Source organism: Durio zibethinus, chromosome 10 (assembly GCF_047325235.1).
Source record: "Durio zibethinus cultivar Kanyao isolate XHJ-2024 chromosome 10, ASM4732523v1, whole genome shotgun sequence".
Classification (NCBI taxonomy): Eukaryota; Viridiplantae; Streptophyta; class Magnoliopsida; order Malvales; family Malvaceae; genus Durio; species Durio zibethinus.
The window spans coordinates 1,490,430-1,508,687 of NC_143171.1; the positions used below are offsets into that span (position 1 = coordinate 1,490,430).

General features: G+C 31.8%; 4 protein-coding genes and 1 long non-coding RNA gene across 13 annotated transcripts; 1 reads left to right on the top strand and 4 right to left on the bottom strand.

Moving 5' to 3' along the window:
- Positions 1-2,614: 2,614 nt before the first annotated feature.
- Positions 2,615-5,490, bottom strand: LOC111292061 (uncharacterized). 6 transcript variants are annotated; one of them, XR_016345492.1, is made up of 7 exons: positions 5,345-5,490; positions 5,163-5,217; positions 4,890-4,940; positions 4,653-4,740; positions 3,542-3,627; positions 3,386-3,463; positions 2,615-3,020 (listed from the first exon to the last, which is right to left on the bottom strand). XR_016345492.1 is itself a non-coding variant. In XM_089766322.1 (6 exons), the coding sequence occupies exons 5-6, from the start codon at positions 3,493-3,495 to the stop codon at positions 2,870-2,872; spliced, it is 261 nt and encodes an 86-aa protein (XP_089622448.1). In that variant the 5' UTR covers positions 3,496-3,627; positions 4,653-4,740; positions 4,890-4,940; positions 5,163-5,217; positions 5,345-5,490; the 3' UTR covers positions 2,615-2,869. The 6 variants fall into 6 exon arrangements, 5 of the variants coding, with proteins under 5 accessions (XP_089622448.1, XP_089622452.1, XP_089622450.1 ...); XM_089766322.1 differs by having other exon boundaries at positions 3,386-3,627; XM_089766326.1 differs by lacking the exon at positions 4,653-4,740 and having other exon boundaries at positions 5,345-5,484.
- A 752-nt stretch (positions 5,491-6,242) lies between these two features.
- Positions 6,243-11,750, bottom strand: ATXR5 (TRITHORAX-RELATED PROTEIN 5). 4 transcript variants are annotated; one of them, XR_016345493.1, is made up of 7 exons: positions 11,142-11,745; positions 10,968-11,048; positions 7,941-8,170; positions 7,754-7,854; positions 7,454-7,666; positions 6,832-6,948; positions 6,243-6,603 (listed from the first exon to the last, which is right to left on the bottom strand). XR_016345493.1 is itself a non-coding variant. In XM_022885757.2 (6 exons), exons 1-6 carry the CDS (start codon positions 11,476-11,478, stop codon positions 6,882-6,884), a joined length of 1,029 nt encoding a protein of 342 aa, XP_022741492.1. In that variant the 5' UTR covers positions 11,479-11,744; the 3' UTR covers positions 6,662-6,881. The 4 variants fall into 4 exon arrangements, 3 of the variants coding, with proteins under 3 accessions (XP_022741492.1, XP_022741490.1, XP_022741489.1); XM_022885757.2 differs by lacking the exon at positions 6,243-6,603 and having other exon boundaries at positions 6,662-6,948; positions 11,142-11,744; XM_022885755.2 differs by lacking the exon at positions 6,243-6,603 and having other exon boundaries at positions 6,662-7,219; positions 11,142-11,743.
- A 1,804-nt stretch (positions 11,751-13,554) lies between these two features.
- Positions 13,555-15,379, top strand: LOC111293081 (uncharacterized). The gene is made up of 2 exons (XM_089766327.1): positions 13,555-14,073; positions 14,910-15,379. Exons 1-2 carry the CDS (start codon positions 13,934-13,936, stop codon positions 15,088-15,090), a joined length of 321 nt encoding a protein of 106 aa, XP_089622453.1. The 5' UTR covers positions 13,555-13,933; the 3' UTR covers positions 15,091-15,379.
- Positions 15,380-15,475: 96 nt separating this feature from the next.
- Positions 15,476-16,155, bottom strand: LOC111292459 (uncharacterized). Its single transcript, XM_022884861.2, has 2 exons — positions 16,126-16,155; positions 15,476-16,060 (listed from the first exon to the last, which is right to left on the bottom strand). The coding sequence occupies exons 1-2, from the start codon at positions 16,153-16,155 to the stop codon at positions 15,476-15,478; spliced, it is 615 nt and encodes a 204-aa protein (XP_022740596.2).
- A 957-nt stretch (positions 16,156-17,112) lies between these two features.
- LOC149516320 (uncharacterized) lies at positions 17,113-17,594 on the bottom strand. Its single transcript, XR_016345494.1, has 2 exons — positions 17,458-17,594; positions 17,113-17,348 (listed from the first exon to the last, which is right to left on the bottom strand). It is a non-coding gene; the product is annotated as an uncharacterized LOC149516320 (long non-coding RNA).
- Between the last annotated feature and the right edge of the window lie 664 nt (positions 17,595-18,258).

Below are 18,258 nucleotides of genomic sequence, written 5' to 3' on the forward strand. Positions count from 1 at the left end.
TAAATCTTTATATGAAAATATGAGATATTTGAATGTTGATAAAAAAGTTAGATAAAAGTATGCTTTTGCTTTGAAAACAAATATAATGCTTTATTTATGTTCTAATTCAAATATTTTTATATTACATATATGGTTAATTTATTTGTTTCTCTTTATTCCACAACCTTTTTTTAATTTTGCTTAGATTGATTATAATTAACTTTTTGTATTATATATATTTTTTGTTTTATTCATTTCTTCAATGTTTTTATTCTCTATTAATTTATTAACATATTTTCTTTTATTATTGTATATATTTAATCTTGACAAATTAATATGTAAATTAATATTTTTTATTTCTTTTTGCTATACTTTTTATTATTAAATTTCTTTGTCTACAATGGATAATATGAGAAGAATAATGATCACTACTATATCGAACTCACAAAAAATATTATCAATTATGTTAAAAATAATTAAAAATAAAAAATATTTCAAAAAAAAGTTTTTAAGCATAACATGAAGAATTATTGTTTCCCTTTTATCTAAAAAATTACTTTATTTTATTGACATATATAGAAATAATTGTTAGCCCACTATATTTGTGTAATAATTGCTTGAAGTATGTAAAAAATAAGAACTAATAAAAAGCAAATGATTATAACAAAATTAATAATTTTTAATGAAAAAAATTTTTATAATTCTTGAAAATTTACAAAATTTTAGACTTCTTTTAGATGAACAATATCATTTATAATATATTATGTATAAATTATCATTTAATTGTAACTTAGTATTTATAAATATATGCTTATATATTAGATAAATAATTAAAAAATAAATTTAAAATTATAAAAAATTTAATAAAAATTCTCATACATTGTACGGATTAAAAAAACTAGTAATCTAATATTTTACAATACCCTTTGGTCTTCCAAATAGTAGTCTAAAAATAATTGTAAATTCACTCAATTAATAAGATTATCTTGATAGTAAATGATTTTATATTATGTATTTGAATGCAAGATTTATTTTAATTAATTCATGAAATTATTTTTAAAAATTAACATCTAATAAATATGAAATTCAAATTTAAACATTTATAATATGTTCTCATATATTTTTAATTTATAATATTTTTTGTGCTAAAAAAAATATAATACGTATCTAATGTGATCCAATAGAAAAAAAAAAAAAAAAAAAAAAAAAAAACGAAAAAGGTGATAACCTATGGTGCTATCTGATAAAGAAATTAATTTCCAACATAACTGCAGCACCTTAACCTAGGATTGGAATAATTGTTGAATTTATTGGGAGAAAAAGAATAATAGATGGTGGAGAGATGAGAATACAGGGATGTGACAACGTGCGTGTATTTTTGTATTTGAAGCAAAGGAAGTTATGGACCGGAGGGTAATTAGCGACAGCAATGGCTGATGGCTTAGCTTCCTTATATCCGCGATGACTGTATTCCAATTACCAAGACCAATGCTGTACTTCAAAGTTGGGTATCTGTCTCATCATTTTGATTTCGATGCTAATGCTTGCTTGCTTGCTAGGTTGAACCGATTGATAACTCAGTCCCACTGACAGTATTATGCACGGCAAAGCCCCAAACCTAAACTCATCAAACAAATCTCAACTATATATTTTACTTTACAAACTAGGACGGATGACCTATAAATATAAATATAAATATAAATATATAATTAATGGCTGTACCTTTGTGGCTTTTTTCACAAGCGTTTTTAATTTTTGGACACTACATTTATACCTTCTTTTAACTACATCCCTCACCATATTTCATGTTTTAATTGTAAATTTGATGTATGATTCAATGTTTTTTTCAAGTAATAAAGCCAACCAATTATCTGATTTTAAATTTCAACTAACAACATAAATAAATATGATGGCGAATAATAACATATATATTCAAATTGAGACCAATCCAACTAATTTGTAGTATACAATAAGATTTGTTTCTTTAGCAACGATCTCTATATATACATATATTCAGGATATAATTAAGGAGATTCAAATTTTAAAACTTTTAAGTGGCGTGGAGTGGAGAGATATACACTAATCGAGTCAAATATTCTGGATGTAATAGTGTCTTTTTATTATTATTATTATTATTATGAAAGCAGCAATGTAACGTTGGAAAAAAAAAAAAAAAACTGAATAAAAATAATAGTATCATGCAATCATATTTTGACCTTGAGGCAGCATAACGTAACATTTTAAGGTGGATAATAATAATGAATAATCGTCATCAATAAGGTAGTCGACAATTGTAGATTGAAAAGTGATTGCTTTTTTTTGGGTCAAATAGGAGAATACTTGCCTGGAAAAGAGGCTAATTTGGCAGGGTAGGATTTCGATAAGTGATGAGTTTCCTCACTTGCACCTCAAGTCACCGCCCACATCTTGCTGTGCCACCACTCCTTTTTTCTTTTGCATGCTATAAAGTTTCCTTGTTTTGCAATTTTGATTTCCTCAAGTTGTTGCACACTGTGGCTGGACATAAGAGCCTGAGCCAGGCTGGCTCACTAATATTTTTGCCACTCTTGCTTGGGTGTCAATAATCTCGTACAAAACAAAGTGCTACAACTTATTGCACTGAACTGTTTCCGTAGACACTAAGAACCAAAAATACACTTAATTTGTATAACAATTAAAATAATTTCACATGAATATTAAGAAAACAAAAGCAACACTTTGTTCCATGCTTAAAGGACCCTCCCAAGAAAATAGCAGTCACCGGCAACACATAAGAAGTTATAACAACAGCTAGTCTGCCCAGTCTGCTAAACTATGCTACATCAGGATATAACTTGCAGATGCTGTATCTCAAGAAATGGTGAAAACACTGAGAATAAGGGTTCATGATTTATATCTCAGATTCAGAGCTTTTCTCCTCTTTAGGGGGTGCAAACTGCCTGCTAAGCCGGGATCTTGTCCAAGGATCAAGGGGAGGTCTCTGTGGTGGCTGAGGAGTTGGTGGTTTTGACTCTCTAAGCTCATTTTCTCTGTCAATAAACCTAGCCAAATGTGCAACCAAATTATCAAAATGTATGTTCCACGTCTTTGATTTATCAACATGCAAATTCTATCAAGCCTTCAGTAGGACAGCTAAACATTTGTTCAATATGATTGTTAACTTCATTTCTTAGAATAAAAAACATGAGCACAATAACAGAAGTAAAACATCTGTTCATGTACATGAAGAGCGCAACTCATCTTAGATGTCTGACACCAGACATTAGTCTGCACTGCCAAATATTTTGAACTCAAAAATCCCAAATCTCAAAATGCATCCAACCTGAGGAGCTCTTCAATGTGGCAATAGGCCAACATTCTTTTTCAACAAACAACTTGCAATTAGCAAAATAGATAGTAGTCTTACTCTATATAGGCCATTGGAGCAGCATCACCAACTCGTATGCGAGTTCGAAGCAGTCTTGAATATCCACCTGCTCTATCTCTGTAACACAAAGGATTGAACCAATATGACATAACAGTAAATAACAAAGAAAGAAACAGGTAGAGTATTCACTTGTACCGATTTGCCAGTTCCGTAAATAGCTAGTGAATGACATCATCCCCTCGCACAAAAGCAGCAGCATGTCTTGCAGCAGAAAGTGATCCCTTAAAGAATTTTGAAAGGGAACAAGACAATTTTGATAAATGAGATTTAATCAAAAGAAACCATACCACATTATAACGGCAGAGTTAATACTGCGAAGAAAGAAATTAAGTATCCAACACCCAGTTTATTAATTGGTCAGCAAAAGACAGGTATTAATTTGTTAAAAGAATTGGTCATTTTGTTGCACTTTTAACTAACAAATAATACAAGCATCCAAGAAAGGTTTTCATTGATTTTCTCACAGACACCATAGAATCATCTTCAGATACTTAAAAACCACAACCTCTGATGACCACCGCATCATTTTCAGATATCTTATGAATAGATATCTTGTAAAACAACTAAGAAAGGCTCTATGCACTTACTCTAGTATTTAACAACTTTAAACACCACAAAGCCGACCAAGATAATCAATCACCCCTCTATACATTCTCATCAATCTTGACCAATTCAAAAATTCAAGATATGGCCAACAACTACATCATGACACGTTCAAATTTAATGCTAAAAGAGCTTCAGAGAATCTTAAGCAGATAATTAAACTATAATGTCCACCTCCAAAAGGCAACTTCAGCATCAACATTGAGCACACATTAGAATCTCAGGCTATTTTAACAATTTCCCATGTTGGTAAAGTCAATATTAAGTCCATATATTTAGCCCCAAAATATCAGGACAAGTAATCCTTAGTGCTTTTGATTTATTAGATTGATGCCTATACTTATATAAGAACACACATAGCACACCTTTGCAACACCATTCATCCTTCTATCCCATTGTGTCCAACTTTTAGATATCAATTAAAATAGGAGTTTAGTAATCTTCGAATGTTCTATCATGAACTAGAGATAGTCAAAGTTAAAAGTTCACAAATTCCAAGCTATAACCCTCAATGGGTTTCTAAAATAAACAAAACCCACAATCGGCATCAAACCTAAAATCCTTTGCCTTAATCAGTGAAATTCTGTTGCATAAAAGTTAAAAAAAATCAATTACTTCCACACAGAAGTAACAATTTACTTACATTTTTTCTAAAGTGAATATTAAGCCACAACTTGACAAATGTCACATCACCTAGAAATTAATGAAAGAGCCACACTCATTTTACCCTCCTGAAAGATTATCCATGCCAATATTAGAAAGGAAGCACGTTTTTTCCTATGTCAACATATTAAAGAAACACTTGCTCTAATTGATTATAACAATTATAAAAATAAACATAAATGGTAACATAAATAACCAAGTAAATGGTTGCAAATACCTCTTTCCCAAGTTGTACCATGTTATCGGCAAGTCTACGAATTTCCTTCGCCTGCAATGGAATGAATAAGAAACAAGGCAATCATATTCATTTAAAGTTTAATGAAATACCAATATATTAAAAGAAACATAAAATTAGATAAAATTAAGGAAAATTAAATAGAACCCAGATTTGATTACTGAATTCGAAGAAACCCAATAACAGAAAAAGCCTTGAAAGAAAAAAAAAATTACAAAGATTAAAACCCCAGGAACACCCTTAAAAAGAGAGAACCTTGGCAACAGTAGTTTCAATGCGCTCGTGCTTTACCAACTGGGAAACCATTGTTCTGCAATTTATAAAAAAATTGAAAGAAATTGAAAAAAAAAATGAAATTAAGAGAAAAAAAAATCAAACTATCAAATTTATAACTTAAAAAAGAAAAAATAGGTGATATATTGAAGAGAAAGAAGAACCTGAGCATGGCCATACGATGACCCGTGGGTCGATTAAGCTTCCTGAATTTTGTCATTTTATTATGATTTTTTTTTTTTGGGGGGGGGGGGGGGGTGTGGGAATTGAAAGAAAACGAAGAGAGAGAGTGTGAAGTAGAAAGTAGAGCAATGTAAAACCCTAATCAGAAACCCTCAGAAATGCTAAGATTGGACTTGCTCAAGTCCAAACACCACTGACTTCGCTTTGATGGCCTTATCTGGACTCATTAGCCCAATACAAAGCCAGCGAAAGCTCATTTTCAGGTTTTGGCTTTAGGCTTTTTTGCCATTGGACTTTTATGGATCTTTTGGGCCGAAGACTTTTTGGAGTTTAAACTTTAGTATTTTTAAGAAGCAATCGGTACAACATAATCTCATTCAAAAATAAAAATAATTAGTTGCCATAACATAATTTTACTACTAATTAGTTACTACTAACTATTACTTGGGATTAAGGTTGAATTTGCTCCTCTACTTTTAATCCATATATTGAACTTTATCATTGTATTTCAATTTCATTGAATTTTGTTACTTTTTTGAAATTTTGTTAATTTTTTTAATGAAAAATAACTAATTTTATGAAAATTTATCATTTTCATTAATAGATTATCTCCTAAAATATATCAATTGCATTAATTTTGTTAAAAATAAAAAAATGGAAGTGTAGTGATAAAATTATTCAGTATTCCGTAAAATATTTCAATTTTATAATTTTGTTAAAAAATTAACAAAATTGAAAGTACAATGATGAATTGAATAAAATTAGAGTATAATGAAAAATTTTAACAAATAAGTTCATTGTACAATGGTAAATTTGATCCTAATTCCAAATTATTTAATAGTATTATCATATTGCTTTTGTTTTTGAAGAGTATCATCATATTGCTTTTAATATAGAATTTTTCTATTTCAATTCTAAAACTTTGTAAATTTTCATTTACATGCCAAACCCCTAAATTTATACTGAAATCTGTGCTCTACAATAAAGCCCACAATGACTTTGTTCTGTTGAATTCTAACAGTGCCTATGGCAGCACCTTCAATGTCACAAGCAACCGAAGCTGATTGGATGAGACAAGACAACCACCAATACCATCTTTCTTGGTGTTCATTTTGAATATGATCCACCATGACTTTCTGTTTTCTGGTTTCATAGCTTCATTCCTGTTGTCTCCATGGCTCTTAGCTATTTCTTATAGCATTGTATCATTGTGATCCACAGAAATGAAACATTCTTCTCACTGGGAAAAAAAGGGGGGAGTGATATAAAGATGAAGAGTATGACTGAAAGATGAATAATTACAGGAAAATGCTCTGTAGCAGTCCAGAGAATAATTATATTTTAAAAACCTGTATAATGACAGGAATTGGTAAAACTAAAAACCCTCATAGAGAACTGTAATGGAAGAAGGTACTGTTTCATAAATAAATTTCTTGAACATCTAAATTCCAAGGAAAAATTTTCTTGCCTGCCGTCTTTCGCTAATGGCTGCAAAATAGACCAGCTTTACATCATAAATTACAATAAATTGGCCCATGCATGAATTTGAAGAAATTTCTTTGACTCTCCACCAACAATGAATAAGCTGCAAAAATTTTAAAAAGAAATGACTGAAGGAGATGATGATCTATGAGGATCCAAAATTGCATCCCAGCTCTGTAGGATTGTTAGTAACATCTGTACGATATGTCGATATTCAGACAAAATGATGGGTAGGGTATTCATGCTCATGTCCATTATAATCATAATAAAGCCTCTCTCCTTTAGCAATATCACGAGTAGCAACCAAAAGGACCCTGCATTCACCATTTACACTGTACCTCACACATTTACAATTCTGCTTTTTCTTACCTTCCCTGCACAAAAATTCGATATGTTTTAAGCAAATGCACTAACTATTCTAAATTCCGAGTGAATCTTACATGATGAAAAACACATGGGATACATGGGCTATGCTATTCTATAACGCATGCAGATAAGTAGAGAAAATAGTCTGTAAATGCTATATGAGGGGTTAAGTAAAACAGAATATTGTTTATTTAATTTTTTGTGGCAGTATCGACACCAATAGATAGGTTATACAGGCTTACACAGTATGATTGTTAATGCCATTGATAAAGCGAGCAATGTTTCCACGTCTATCAGGGCAGATTACAAGACTTTTAGATGTGTCTGTTGCTAAAAGAAGGGTCATCATGCTATCACAATCATCATTTTCCCGGTTTTTAATATAATCCACATCTCCTGTGTATTCTGCAATGAATGTCATATCCTTGATCTGTGCATCTGCTTCTACTGTATAGCTGCAGCACATTATTAAAATGAATACACTAAATATGCAGTTCAGCAATATAACTACAACAGTAAAATGTATCTCAAAATAAAGGTACCCTTCACATGAATCAAAAACTACTATAAGAGGAGGGCATTCGCCTCTCCTAAACATTGCTCTGCAGAGTTCCCAGGTCTCCATATCTTCCTTCGCAAGAACCTGAGAGAAAAACAACAAACCACAGCTAATAAGAAACATAAGAGAAATAAAATTTCTAAAATGTAAACAATTGATGAAATTCAAACCTGCATGCCACCATTTTCAAACTTGGCCTGATTGGCAGATCTAGGGGCCATGCCAGGAAAGTAGGTTAGATCATCACTGAATTCCATCTGCATTGCTGTTAATGCAGAAGCAAGGGTGCCCATTTGTTTCAATCGTTGGTTAGGATCTTCAGATGGTATAAATGGCAAGAGTCTCCTTCTTTTCTTTAGCAACACCAATGATCTAGAACGTTTGCGACGCTTTCTTGTATCTAAAAGTCCAGAGAGAAGAAACAAGTAAGAAAAATCAGTTTATGTTTGTCAATTAAGGGCATGATTATGGCCATCAAGAAAGCTTCGCAAGATCCAATTTGTGCAACATTGTCTCATGCTCTTAGCACTGAATGCAAGTCGGTGAACATGTATAAAAAGCCCATGCAAAATAAATATAGTGTGATTCATATATATAACACCTTGTGAAGGACGAATATAGTGTAATTCATACATATAATACCCTGTTATGTACCTTATCCTATGTTCTCCCTTTATACATCTAACATCATCAACTTGAAAAACAATGCTGCTAATTATTGCTCCACTCATTGGTACCCCGTGCATGAAAGGGAAACCCACTTGACAAACTCTTAATTCTGCTATTGCAAAATTTTTTGCCTTTAAGCAATAAACCAATTAGTATCCATTCAAAAACTTATTTAAACATTTATGGATTAAGTAATGTATATAACTTCATAGATACAAGTTAATCTAGCAATCTGGGTGGATACAAAAGATTCATCTATATTAAGTAAATGGCCCACCAAATTGCTCGTGATAATGGCTAAACCATTCACCAAATATTATATATGTTTTATTGGGCGAGAAAAAAGAACATTGATCCAGGCTCTGATATATGCTGCAGGTGACCAACTCCAGCCTTGTGTAATGAATTACTAATGGTTTAAAATGTTAGAACAATAAACTGGTTTTACTTCTTATTGATTCTCTTCTATCATATCTCCAATAGAACCCTGACAGAAGATGTTGGTAATTAAATTTTCAATAATATTGTTTCACTAATGTATTTACTGGCTTGTGCCACAATCTCCGTTTTTTATTCCAGAATATTAACAATTTATACACAAGAAAGTACTATTTTTAGTTTATTACTTATAATATATTAATTGATGCTAAAAGAAGCACAAATATATAAGTCAATATTCTTCAAATTCTTAGTATTTTATCTGTTGATATATTCCATACTTTCAAACCATGATATAGTCTGTAACAGAACTATTTATGATGAAAATATTAAAGTGGAAGCTTCATTAAATATTATCCACCAAAAAGTGATCATGAACATTTGAGTTTTAGAATTTAAGGATATCCCCTCCAGATGCCATTTTGTGTCAAAAGAAACCTATTTATGTGAATATTTACAGAATTTTTATATGTATTATGGAATTCATTCCGTGGAAACAGACATATCATATTTCATAGCTGCAAGCTGCACTCAGGTGCTGCCCTCATCGAAGGTAATGATCCAATCTGGAATCTATAAATCTATTTCGACATAATAGAGTAAACATCATTCCTAAATACCCCTGCTTCAAAGTGTATGGGGAAAAATCTAAAACTTATAGGGGAAAGAATGATTGCAGATGCTACAACATAAAATTCCTGTTCCACTTGTTAATATTTATTCCTTTTTACCTAAGTTAGGAATTTTATTCTCACTTTTTATGTTACCATATTAGTCATAAAATTCACTGCTAAGAGCATTTGCAATATCATGTAGATTGTCAAAAGATGAAGATGAAGGAAGAATTGTGATAGTTGCAAGAGAAATCACAATTAAATAAGTGGGGGGAGAAAGAGAATTTCCAACAACTGACCTTTCTAAAAATCATCTTTGAGAGACAAGCAATTAGAGGAAATTGAAATCAGCATTGAGAGCCATCAAATCAATGAACCATTAGATAATTTAGCCTGGAAACTAAAAGTAAAGGGGATTCATAGTCCCATGAGCCAAGGAAAATTTGTAGAAAAGACTGTGAGAGGTGCTCTATGATGATACCCTCCCAAAACTCCTTTCCTTAGTCCATGATATATATTCTTTACAGATTTGCACTCTACATGCAAAATCATGAAATATATAACGAGTATTTAAGCATAGCAGTTGGTGCTGTAAGAAAAAATGCCTACAGCACAAGGCGTGTCTGGCATTTAATAGTGAAGTAAATATTACAACTAGGTGATATTTTACCCCCTTATTTTCAATCAAAACAACCTATATGCAGAATATCTGCCCATCATGCATTTTAACTCAGATATGCGTGCATAAAGGTACTAATTACAGAATAACACTTGTGGGGACAAATTATAACTTGAACATGAAAACAGTACGTTGCAAAGAAAAAAAAAAAAGAGCAAACAAATCAAATAGTGGAAATATGTGATTGTAGTTATGCAGTTTTTTCAGGCTTTCTAATAGAGGACCTAGTGTGCAATATTCCACCTCTTACGACTTATGACCAACTATTACAATTATTTTTCACCTCTCACAAGTAGCTTTAGTCACATTATAGAATCATAAACAAGAAAAAATTCAGATGAGTCGAATGTCAATAATCAATAACTATTACTATTTGAAGAGTTTTCAGCCGATTTAAACATATGATTTTGCCATAATTTTCTGCCCTTTTCACAAGTTGGAAACCAGAACTTTACCATTAGTGCAAGATTCCTAATAGTTTCTATATTTTAACCATTTATCAATTTCACATTACTATCAAATGTTCTTAATTAAATTGCCTATGATCATATCTGCACCCTCAAGGGTTTAATATTCTTATTTCATCTATTTAAATTTTCAGCATTTTTCTCCCTTCAATGCCTCATACTAATTTCCAATCGAAAATTTTGTACAAAGTCTGAAAGAAGGTAAAAAATTAATCATTACAAATCAATTTTGGTAGCCATTATCAAATCAACAGGAATTCTACACGAAAAAAAGGGCAAATATAGTAGCAAATTATCACAACAAAAACATTGCATTCAACAAAATTTTACCTTGATTTGAGGTGCATTTGTTTTTCCCATCACCAGTCTTCTGAATCCTGAAGAAATCAATTATCTTTTTCTGCGAAAAACCTAAAAAAAAACCCACATTTGTCACAGAGATTAAAAAAAAGGGGGAAAAGGGCAACAAAAGAAATAAATAAAATAAAATAAAATAAAACCTACTTCTTACTCGCCTATGGCCAGAGCATTTGGGGCAAAGCCAGGATCCAATAGGAACACGAGCCACGATCGGTCTAAGGCATTTCATGTGGAAGCCTTTATCGCATTTATCACAAAGGAGGAGCTCGTCGGAACGTTCACCGGAGCCGCATTGTTCGCAGATGATGTTGCTGTAGTCAGTTCGTTCCACCACCGCATATTTCGCACGTGCCATTATCTCAGACATAGGTCTCAGCTTCCTCGGTGGAGACGACGGCGACGGGCGCCGTCGAGGGGCCTCGGTTCTGCGCCGGGAGCCAACGAGACGCCGAGCCGCCGCCAAGGTGGTGGCTGGAGCCATTTTTAGATGTTAACGAGGAATTGTGCGGAATTATAGGTGGCCGAATTGGAATTTTGGAGAATGGAAAAGAAAATTGTGTGTTTCTGGTCTCGCGGGGAAATCTGAAGCGGAGAAGACAGAGAAGTTCTAAGAGTGCTAACGTGCACCGTGTGAGCGCACGGAATTCAATGTGCGCACCCACTTGAAGAGTGTGCGTACGTGGCCCTTTGTTTTTTTTCCTTTATTTTCTTGCCTTTTCTGAACTAGAGCCAAATTTTCATACCGCACGCAGTTGCGCGGCGTGACAAGAGAAAAAAAAAAAAAAAAAAAAAAGCGTTGTAATAAAAGGGTTAAAATATTGTAGCTTTTATTATTTCGGTGAAATTACAATAATAATTAAGTATTATATTTATATATACAAAAATATTAAATAATTAAATCAATAAATTAATCCATAAACTCAAGTAACATAATTAATTTTTTTTTTTTAATTTTAAACTGAAAATGATTGAATAATTAAATTCACACTAAGTAATATTTGCACTTAAAATCTCAAGTTTATAAGGTATTCCCATTGCCACTAACTTTAATTCGATTAAATTGTTTCATTCACTAACTCAGTTAACAGCAAGCTATCATAACAAAAAATATAATAAATAAAATCATGATATATGACCAAAAGCCACTCTAACTTTTTTATTTTAAAAATTAAATCAAAAAATTTAAAATTTAATTTAATTGATTTATATAATCATTGAAGTAGTATCTAACAAATTTAAAATTTAAATTTAAATACTTATAATTTTTTTTATATTATTAAATTATGATCTTTTTTATAAAAATAATAATAATAATAATAATGAGAGAAAGATGACGAAAGAAAGAGCTAAAAGGATGGATATAGGAGGTGTCAAAGTAAAACTATTGATCATTGACAAATTGCGTCGACACGAAATAAATGAAAGAGGAAGAGGGAGAGAGGGGATGGAATAAAAGAGTTAAAAGGGTCATAAAGAGGTGAAATTGAAAGGATTGATCATTGATAAATTTGATCGATACAAATAAGTGAGAGGGGATAGGAGAGAGGATGGAAGAAAATAGTTAAAAAGAGCAAGGAGAAATAAGATTGAAAGACTTGGTTATTAACAAATTTGATCAGCACGAAAGAGAATGGGAAAGAAAGGATGAAAGAAAAGAGTTAAAAAGACCAAAGAAAAGCAAGACTGAAAAGGTTGATCATTGACAAATTTGATTAATACGAAATAAGTGAAAGGGTGATATTAATTAGAGATAAATCAATAATATTAATTTATTTGTTTAATTGGATCGATATTGATTTATTTAATTCAAAATAGATGATTAATCGTTTCAAATTAATCAAATTGTCATCGACTAGCCTTTTTCCTCCCCTTTTGCTTTTCTATTTTTTTTTCTTTGATTCCTTTTTTTTAATTTAAGTTTTAAATTTTTTCTTTAAATTTTTTAAATGTTTAATTTATTTATCATTTTCAATTTTTATCATTGTATTATTTTTTTCTTCCTTCTTATCAAATAAAGCCAAATATTTTCATAAAAGAATTTATTTGCAAAAGGAAAGCTTTTTAAACTTACGAACTTCTCCATTTCAAAATCTTTTTAGGAAAAAAAACAGTGTTAGGAGGAGGCAAAATGAAAAAAAAAGTTTTGTCAAAATGAAAATAAAAATTGCATAACTAGATAAATATAAAAAAAGAGAAGAACATATTTGTCATCTTAACGTATAATATTTAAAATTTTACAGAATTAAAATCTTGGAGGGCTAAAGTAGAATTTTAAATCTTTTTAATATTAGATAATTTAAATACAATGCGACAATATAAAAATATAAAATTAATATAATTTAAAATTTTAATAAAAATAAAAAATATTTTTTATATTTAACATGATGACATAAATTTGATATAATAAATTTTATATTTTATATAAAAGAAATATAATACAAATACAAAAATTGGCAAATAAAAATATTATCTCTAGAATTTCCAACCGCTAGATTCGTCCCTGGGATTAAGATGTGCGTTTCAAATTAGAGAATATATTTATATACAACTGGACGGTAAAGATCAAATCATAGAGCCCAAGATCATCTAAACGAAGGAGCCCATCAATTATCACAAGGTTTCAGTTCGGCTGATAAAAATAAAAAACCCAATTCTCCTTTTCGTAACACGTAGCTACCAGTGCGTTTTGGAAGACAACGGAGCGAAAAAGAAAAGCGGAGAGGAGCAGCAGCAGCAGCAGCCATGGTGAACTTCCTGAAGCCAAACAAGGCCGTGATCATCCTCCAGGGCCGCTACGCCGGTCGCAAGGTGGTGGTTGTGAAATCCGTTGACTAAGGAACCCGTGACCGCCCTTACGGTCACTGCTTGATTGGAGGGAGTAAGAAATATCCAAGCAAGGTTATCCGTAAGGAAAGCTTGTGAATTACCAGCACGTGATGCTTACGCGTTACACCCTGGATTTGGACTTGAAGGATTTGGTGAAGGTCGACTCTCTCCAAAGCAAGGACAAGAAAGTCTCTGCTTGTAAGGTTACTAAGCAGAAGCTTGAGAAGAGGTTTAAGACCGGGGAAAACAGGTGGTTTTTCACAAAGTTAAGGTTTTGAGACCTGGGTTCCTGTTGTTTTTAAGATTTTGAGGCTTATTTAGTGTTTTAAGCTTTGTTTTATGCTAAAATTTTGATCTTTTTAATCATCAGATATTATTGGTTTTGTTGTTACTGTTCTATTTTTATATAATTTTGTAGGATTCAATGCCCAATTGCGACTTAGCTTCTCTCCTTTTGTTAGTTGCAATTTGATTGGTTGTTTATCATTATGTTATTAGTATTACTAATTAGCAGATGTGCTTTTGAAAATGTGAAGCATTAGCAATTTTATTTTTAGCTTTAGATAAATTGTTATAGTATTGTTTGTGTTAAGCTAGCTTTGAAAGATGGGACTTCTTGAGAGTATTGTTCCCTGATTCTGTTTTCTCTCCATTAAGGTTGATATGAAAGTTATCATCTATGGCTACTTCACGTTTTTCTCATTCTGATTTCGAGAAAACAGTTATCTTGAGTGATTTTTATGATTGTAATTGAAAGATCTGCCCATTACATCAGGGTATGCGGTTTTTTGTAATTACAAAGCTGAGTTTAAAGCAAATGAGTTGTTATAATGGTATCTTTAGGAACTAAAGCGACAGTTACCGTGGCATGATTACCTATTCGTAGGACCAGAGGAGAATCCAAAGGGGGCCCCAAATGTTTTTTACTCTATAATAACTCGGTCCATCTAATATCAGTATCTCTCCTTTTTTTCATTAATTTTATTGATTGGCTCTCTCTTTGCCTTATGTCTGGCTTTGCCCTGTGTAGGGCAATCATACGGCCAATTCTAGTTACAACTGTCTGCTAATTCCCGATTGCTACAGTTTTTGGATATCGGACAAGGCAGCTATTACACAACTAAATGATTCTGTATCAGTTGCCAGGGCATCTGCACGTTTGATCGAAAGTGAATGTTGTGTGAAAAAGGCTTCTGGTATAAGGTATACCCTTGCAACCCGAGTATGGGTGCCTCCTCCTTCTTTGAATATTCTTAGTATAGATTAATCCTTTAATGTTCGGATATAAATATTTGAGAATCAATAGCTTGGGACTAGAAGTTGTTGTATGATAGTTTTTGCGCTTAGGTATTAATGATTGATATAGTAGGGCGTGTCCAACCCTATTTTTGTGTAAAATTGATCTTTCTGGGTTGATTGACTGAAGTGATTGAAATATCCCATCACATGTTACATGATTACATAGGAATTAGATTGATGTAATATTTAATCTATAAAAGTGCTTGAATTGCATAGGCTAGGCTACTGCTAACAACTTTAAACAAAAAAAAAACAAATTGTATATTTAAATACATTGTTAATTGAATCAGTTAATATTACTACGTAATAAAAACATAAAGGATGTTCCATAGAATTAACAGTCAGGTCCTACTTCAACTGAGAACGACATAAGGGACACAGTTTTTCTTGTATAGCCAAGGCATAATGCAGCAATGATGGAAAAGATGGGAACAAGATGGCATGCTTGTGGCTTCTGTACCCACCAAGAAATCTTCCAAGCAGGTTGGGCAGCAACTGTTTGGCCTTTCAGCCACAACTTTCTTCAGCTTCTCAGTCATTATTGCCGTTTCTGTTTCATTATCATTCCTCATGGAATCGAAATCCTCGTCCTCACCATCATCATCGTCTTCATCCGGTAGTTCATTAACAACAGCCTCGATTTCCACACGCATTCTCAAAACCTTTCGATTTCTGTACCGTTCAGTCATCCCCATACGATGAGCGCAGGCCAGGATTTGTTCCACCATGAAATCTTGAACGGGAATATCCATGGAGAAAAGCATGTCTCTTACTCTTACGCTGGAGGAAACGTTGCCGTTATTGTTCATCAAATGCTCGACCCTCACCTCATGCGTCTTTTCCACAAAAACACTTTCAGTTTCAGGTTCCATGAAACAGGGTTCATCATCATCATCTTCTTCGTCTTCATTGAAGGAAGCAGCAGAAGTGAAGGTGGCCTGATGATAAACGTAGCACAAGGGAATGACTCATCCTCAGGGGTTTGCCAATCCACATCCCATACATGGCAACTATTTTCGTAATCTTGTGACATGTTTTAGGGAAAGTAAGAAAGTAAATCCTTACAATTGCTTTTAGGGCAAGAAAGAGGAATGCAAAGAAAAATCAAGTAACAAGAAGATATATAACTCGAAAAAACCGAAGCCGCAGGAAATTTATGGATGCGCTGGTGAGGCGGTTGTTAAGTCGGTGCTCATCATTGTTCCGACTCAAAAGCCCGTCTTTTAATTGGGTTTAAACTGTGGGCAGACACGGATTTGTACTGGGGGCAATGGTAACAATCAGCTCACTGAAATACTTTGTTTATTTATTTATTTTTGGTTAAAAGGTCAAAAATGTCTTTAAATTATATTTAATAATTTATTGTAATCAATCAAATTTTTAATTTTTTTAGTTCAATTAATCTTTAATTGGATAAAATTGAAAATGAAATCAAGTAATTTTTGAATTACATTAATTGAACTCTTATAAAGATTTTGGAGAGAAAGTGAAATAGAAAATTTTTTAAAAATAAAAAAATTATTTTATTTAATATATATTAATTGTGTAACGAAACAAATTTTTATTTATTTTATTAATATTACATAAAATTTTATTTTAATTAAAAAAATTAATTAATTAATATTTTAATTTAAATAAAAATTTAATTGAATACAAATAAATATTGAAAGGATTGATTAATTATAATATAAAAAATAAAAATTTGGATTTTTTAATTATAATTTAAGGATTTTTATTTTTTTTGACCTTTATTTTTTAATATAATGTAATTATTACAATCTAAAGAAATTTTTAATTTTGTTTTCATTAAAATTTAATTATTATTTTATTTAAAATATTATTATATAATAATAATAAATACTAGTATTTATTGATATCAACCAATCACTTGTTAACGAATTAATAATGGCAGTCCTCAAAAGATGAAATCAAAGGCAACATCACCAAAATCAAACGAATAAATGGGCGCTTTACATGAGTTTCGATTTGATTGACAAAAAAAAAAACCCACTTTAATTGATTTTTTTTTTTTTAAGTCACTTTAGTTGCTTTTTTTTTTAACACTTAATATATAATGCATAACGAGAAGAAAACTTTGGTCACACCAACCAATGCAACAACCCTAAGAAGTGTTTGGTCTAGTAATTGGGAGTTCCATCCAAGTCTTTCGTCGATCGATCCCTTATATATAAAACATTTGGTGAAGCTGCACGCTTTTATTTATTCCTGCACCAGAGAAAGAGAAAGATACATAGTTACACAAATAATACATATATATATATATATATATGAACATAAATCATAAATCATAAATCAAGAATCCGATATGACATACAGTATACATAGCCAGCTAGCTAGCAGGAGCACGATGACATTTTTCTAGACGCGATTAGGAGGCAGATAATACACTCGTCCTCCTCCATGTGGTTCAGATTTCTTTGGTGATGGTGATGGTGGAGATTGATGCAAAGGAGGGGGGGATGGTGGTGTTTTTGGTGCTAGATGGGATGGATTATGATGCCTTGCAGTGCAGATATGTGGTAGAATTGCAAGAGAAATGATGATGAGAAATATGACAAGATTACTCATCATCATGGGAATTGATCTCTTCTTCCCCTTTCTGTTTTCCATTATTAATTTGGTTAAAGAAAGCAATGCAATGCAATCTCCTCAGCTTGGGCAATGCCTATTTATAAGCACATTAACAAAGGGTTTTGAACTTGTGGGTCAATTCTTACGTGTGAAATAAGGTATTAAGAATCTAGAAATCCAATGTAGTCAAGAGTCTTAGCACGGCGTATGGGGCACTCGTTTTCTTCTTTTTCCTTGGAAATTTTCTAAAATGAAAATGGTAAGTTTCTCTGTATCATTAGCTTTTAAATATTAAGTTCCATCCAATTTCGTTGCGAGTTGGCTGACTTGACTTTGAACCAAGTTTTTCTTAATGCTTAATCTGACTTGACCGCTATTCCCTTTGGGAAAATTTTATGAAACGAGTTTACATTATAAAAATAAATTTTATTTATTATATATTCGTAAAAAATTTTACCATTGTATCTTCTAATCATAAAATATGACCGCAATGAGCTCTCTACCAAATTAAAAACTCTAGTCAATGCCTTAATTTTCATTTGCA

Bases quoted from the DNA above. Each gene is read 5' to 3' on its own strand.
- LOC111292061 (XM_089766323.1), bottom strand. From the start codon at position 3,495: ATGTCATATTGGTTCAATCCTTTGTGTTACAGAGATAGAGCAGGTGGA. The intron at 3,021-3,385 runs GTAAGACTACTA...ACATTTGGCTAG, and splicing joins GCTCCAATGGCCTATATAGA to GTTTATTGACAGAGAAAATG.
- ATXR5 (XM_022885754.2), bottom strand. From the start codon at position 11,478: ATGGCTCCAGCCACCACCTTGGCGGCGGCTCGGCGTCTCGTTGGCTCC. The intron at 11,049-11,141 runs GTAGGTTTTATT...GTTTTTTTTTAG, and splicing joins TGGCCATAGGCGAGTAAGAA to GTTTTTCGCAGAAAAAGATA. The intron at 7,855-7,940 runs GTTTGAATTTCA...TTTTTCTCTCAG, and splicing joins TTGAAAATGGTGGCATGCAG to GTTCTTGCGAAGGAAGATAT.
- LOC111293081 (XM_089766327.1), top strand. From the start codon at position 13,934: ATGCTTACGCGTTACACCCTGGATTTGGACTTGAAGGATTTGGTGAAG. The intron at 14,074-14,909 runs GTGGTTTTTCAC...CGATTGCTACAG, and splicing joins TTTAAGACCGGGGAAAACAG to TTTTTGGATATCGGACAAGG.
- LOC111292459 (XM_022884861.2), bottom strand. From the start codon at position 16,155: ATGTCACAAGATTACGAAAATAGTTGCCAT. The intron at 16,061-16,125 runs GTATGGGATGTG...GTTTATCATCAG, and splicing joins ATTACGAAAATAGTTGCCAT to GCCACCTTCACTTCTGCTGC.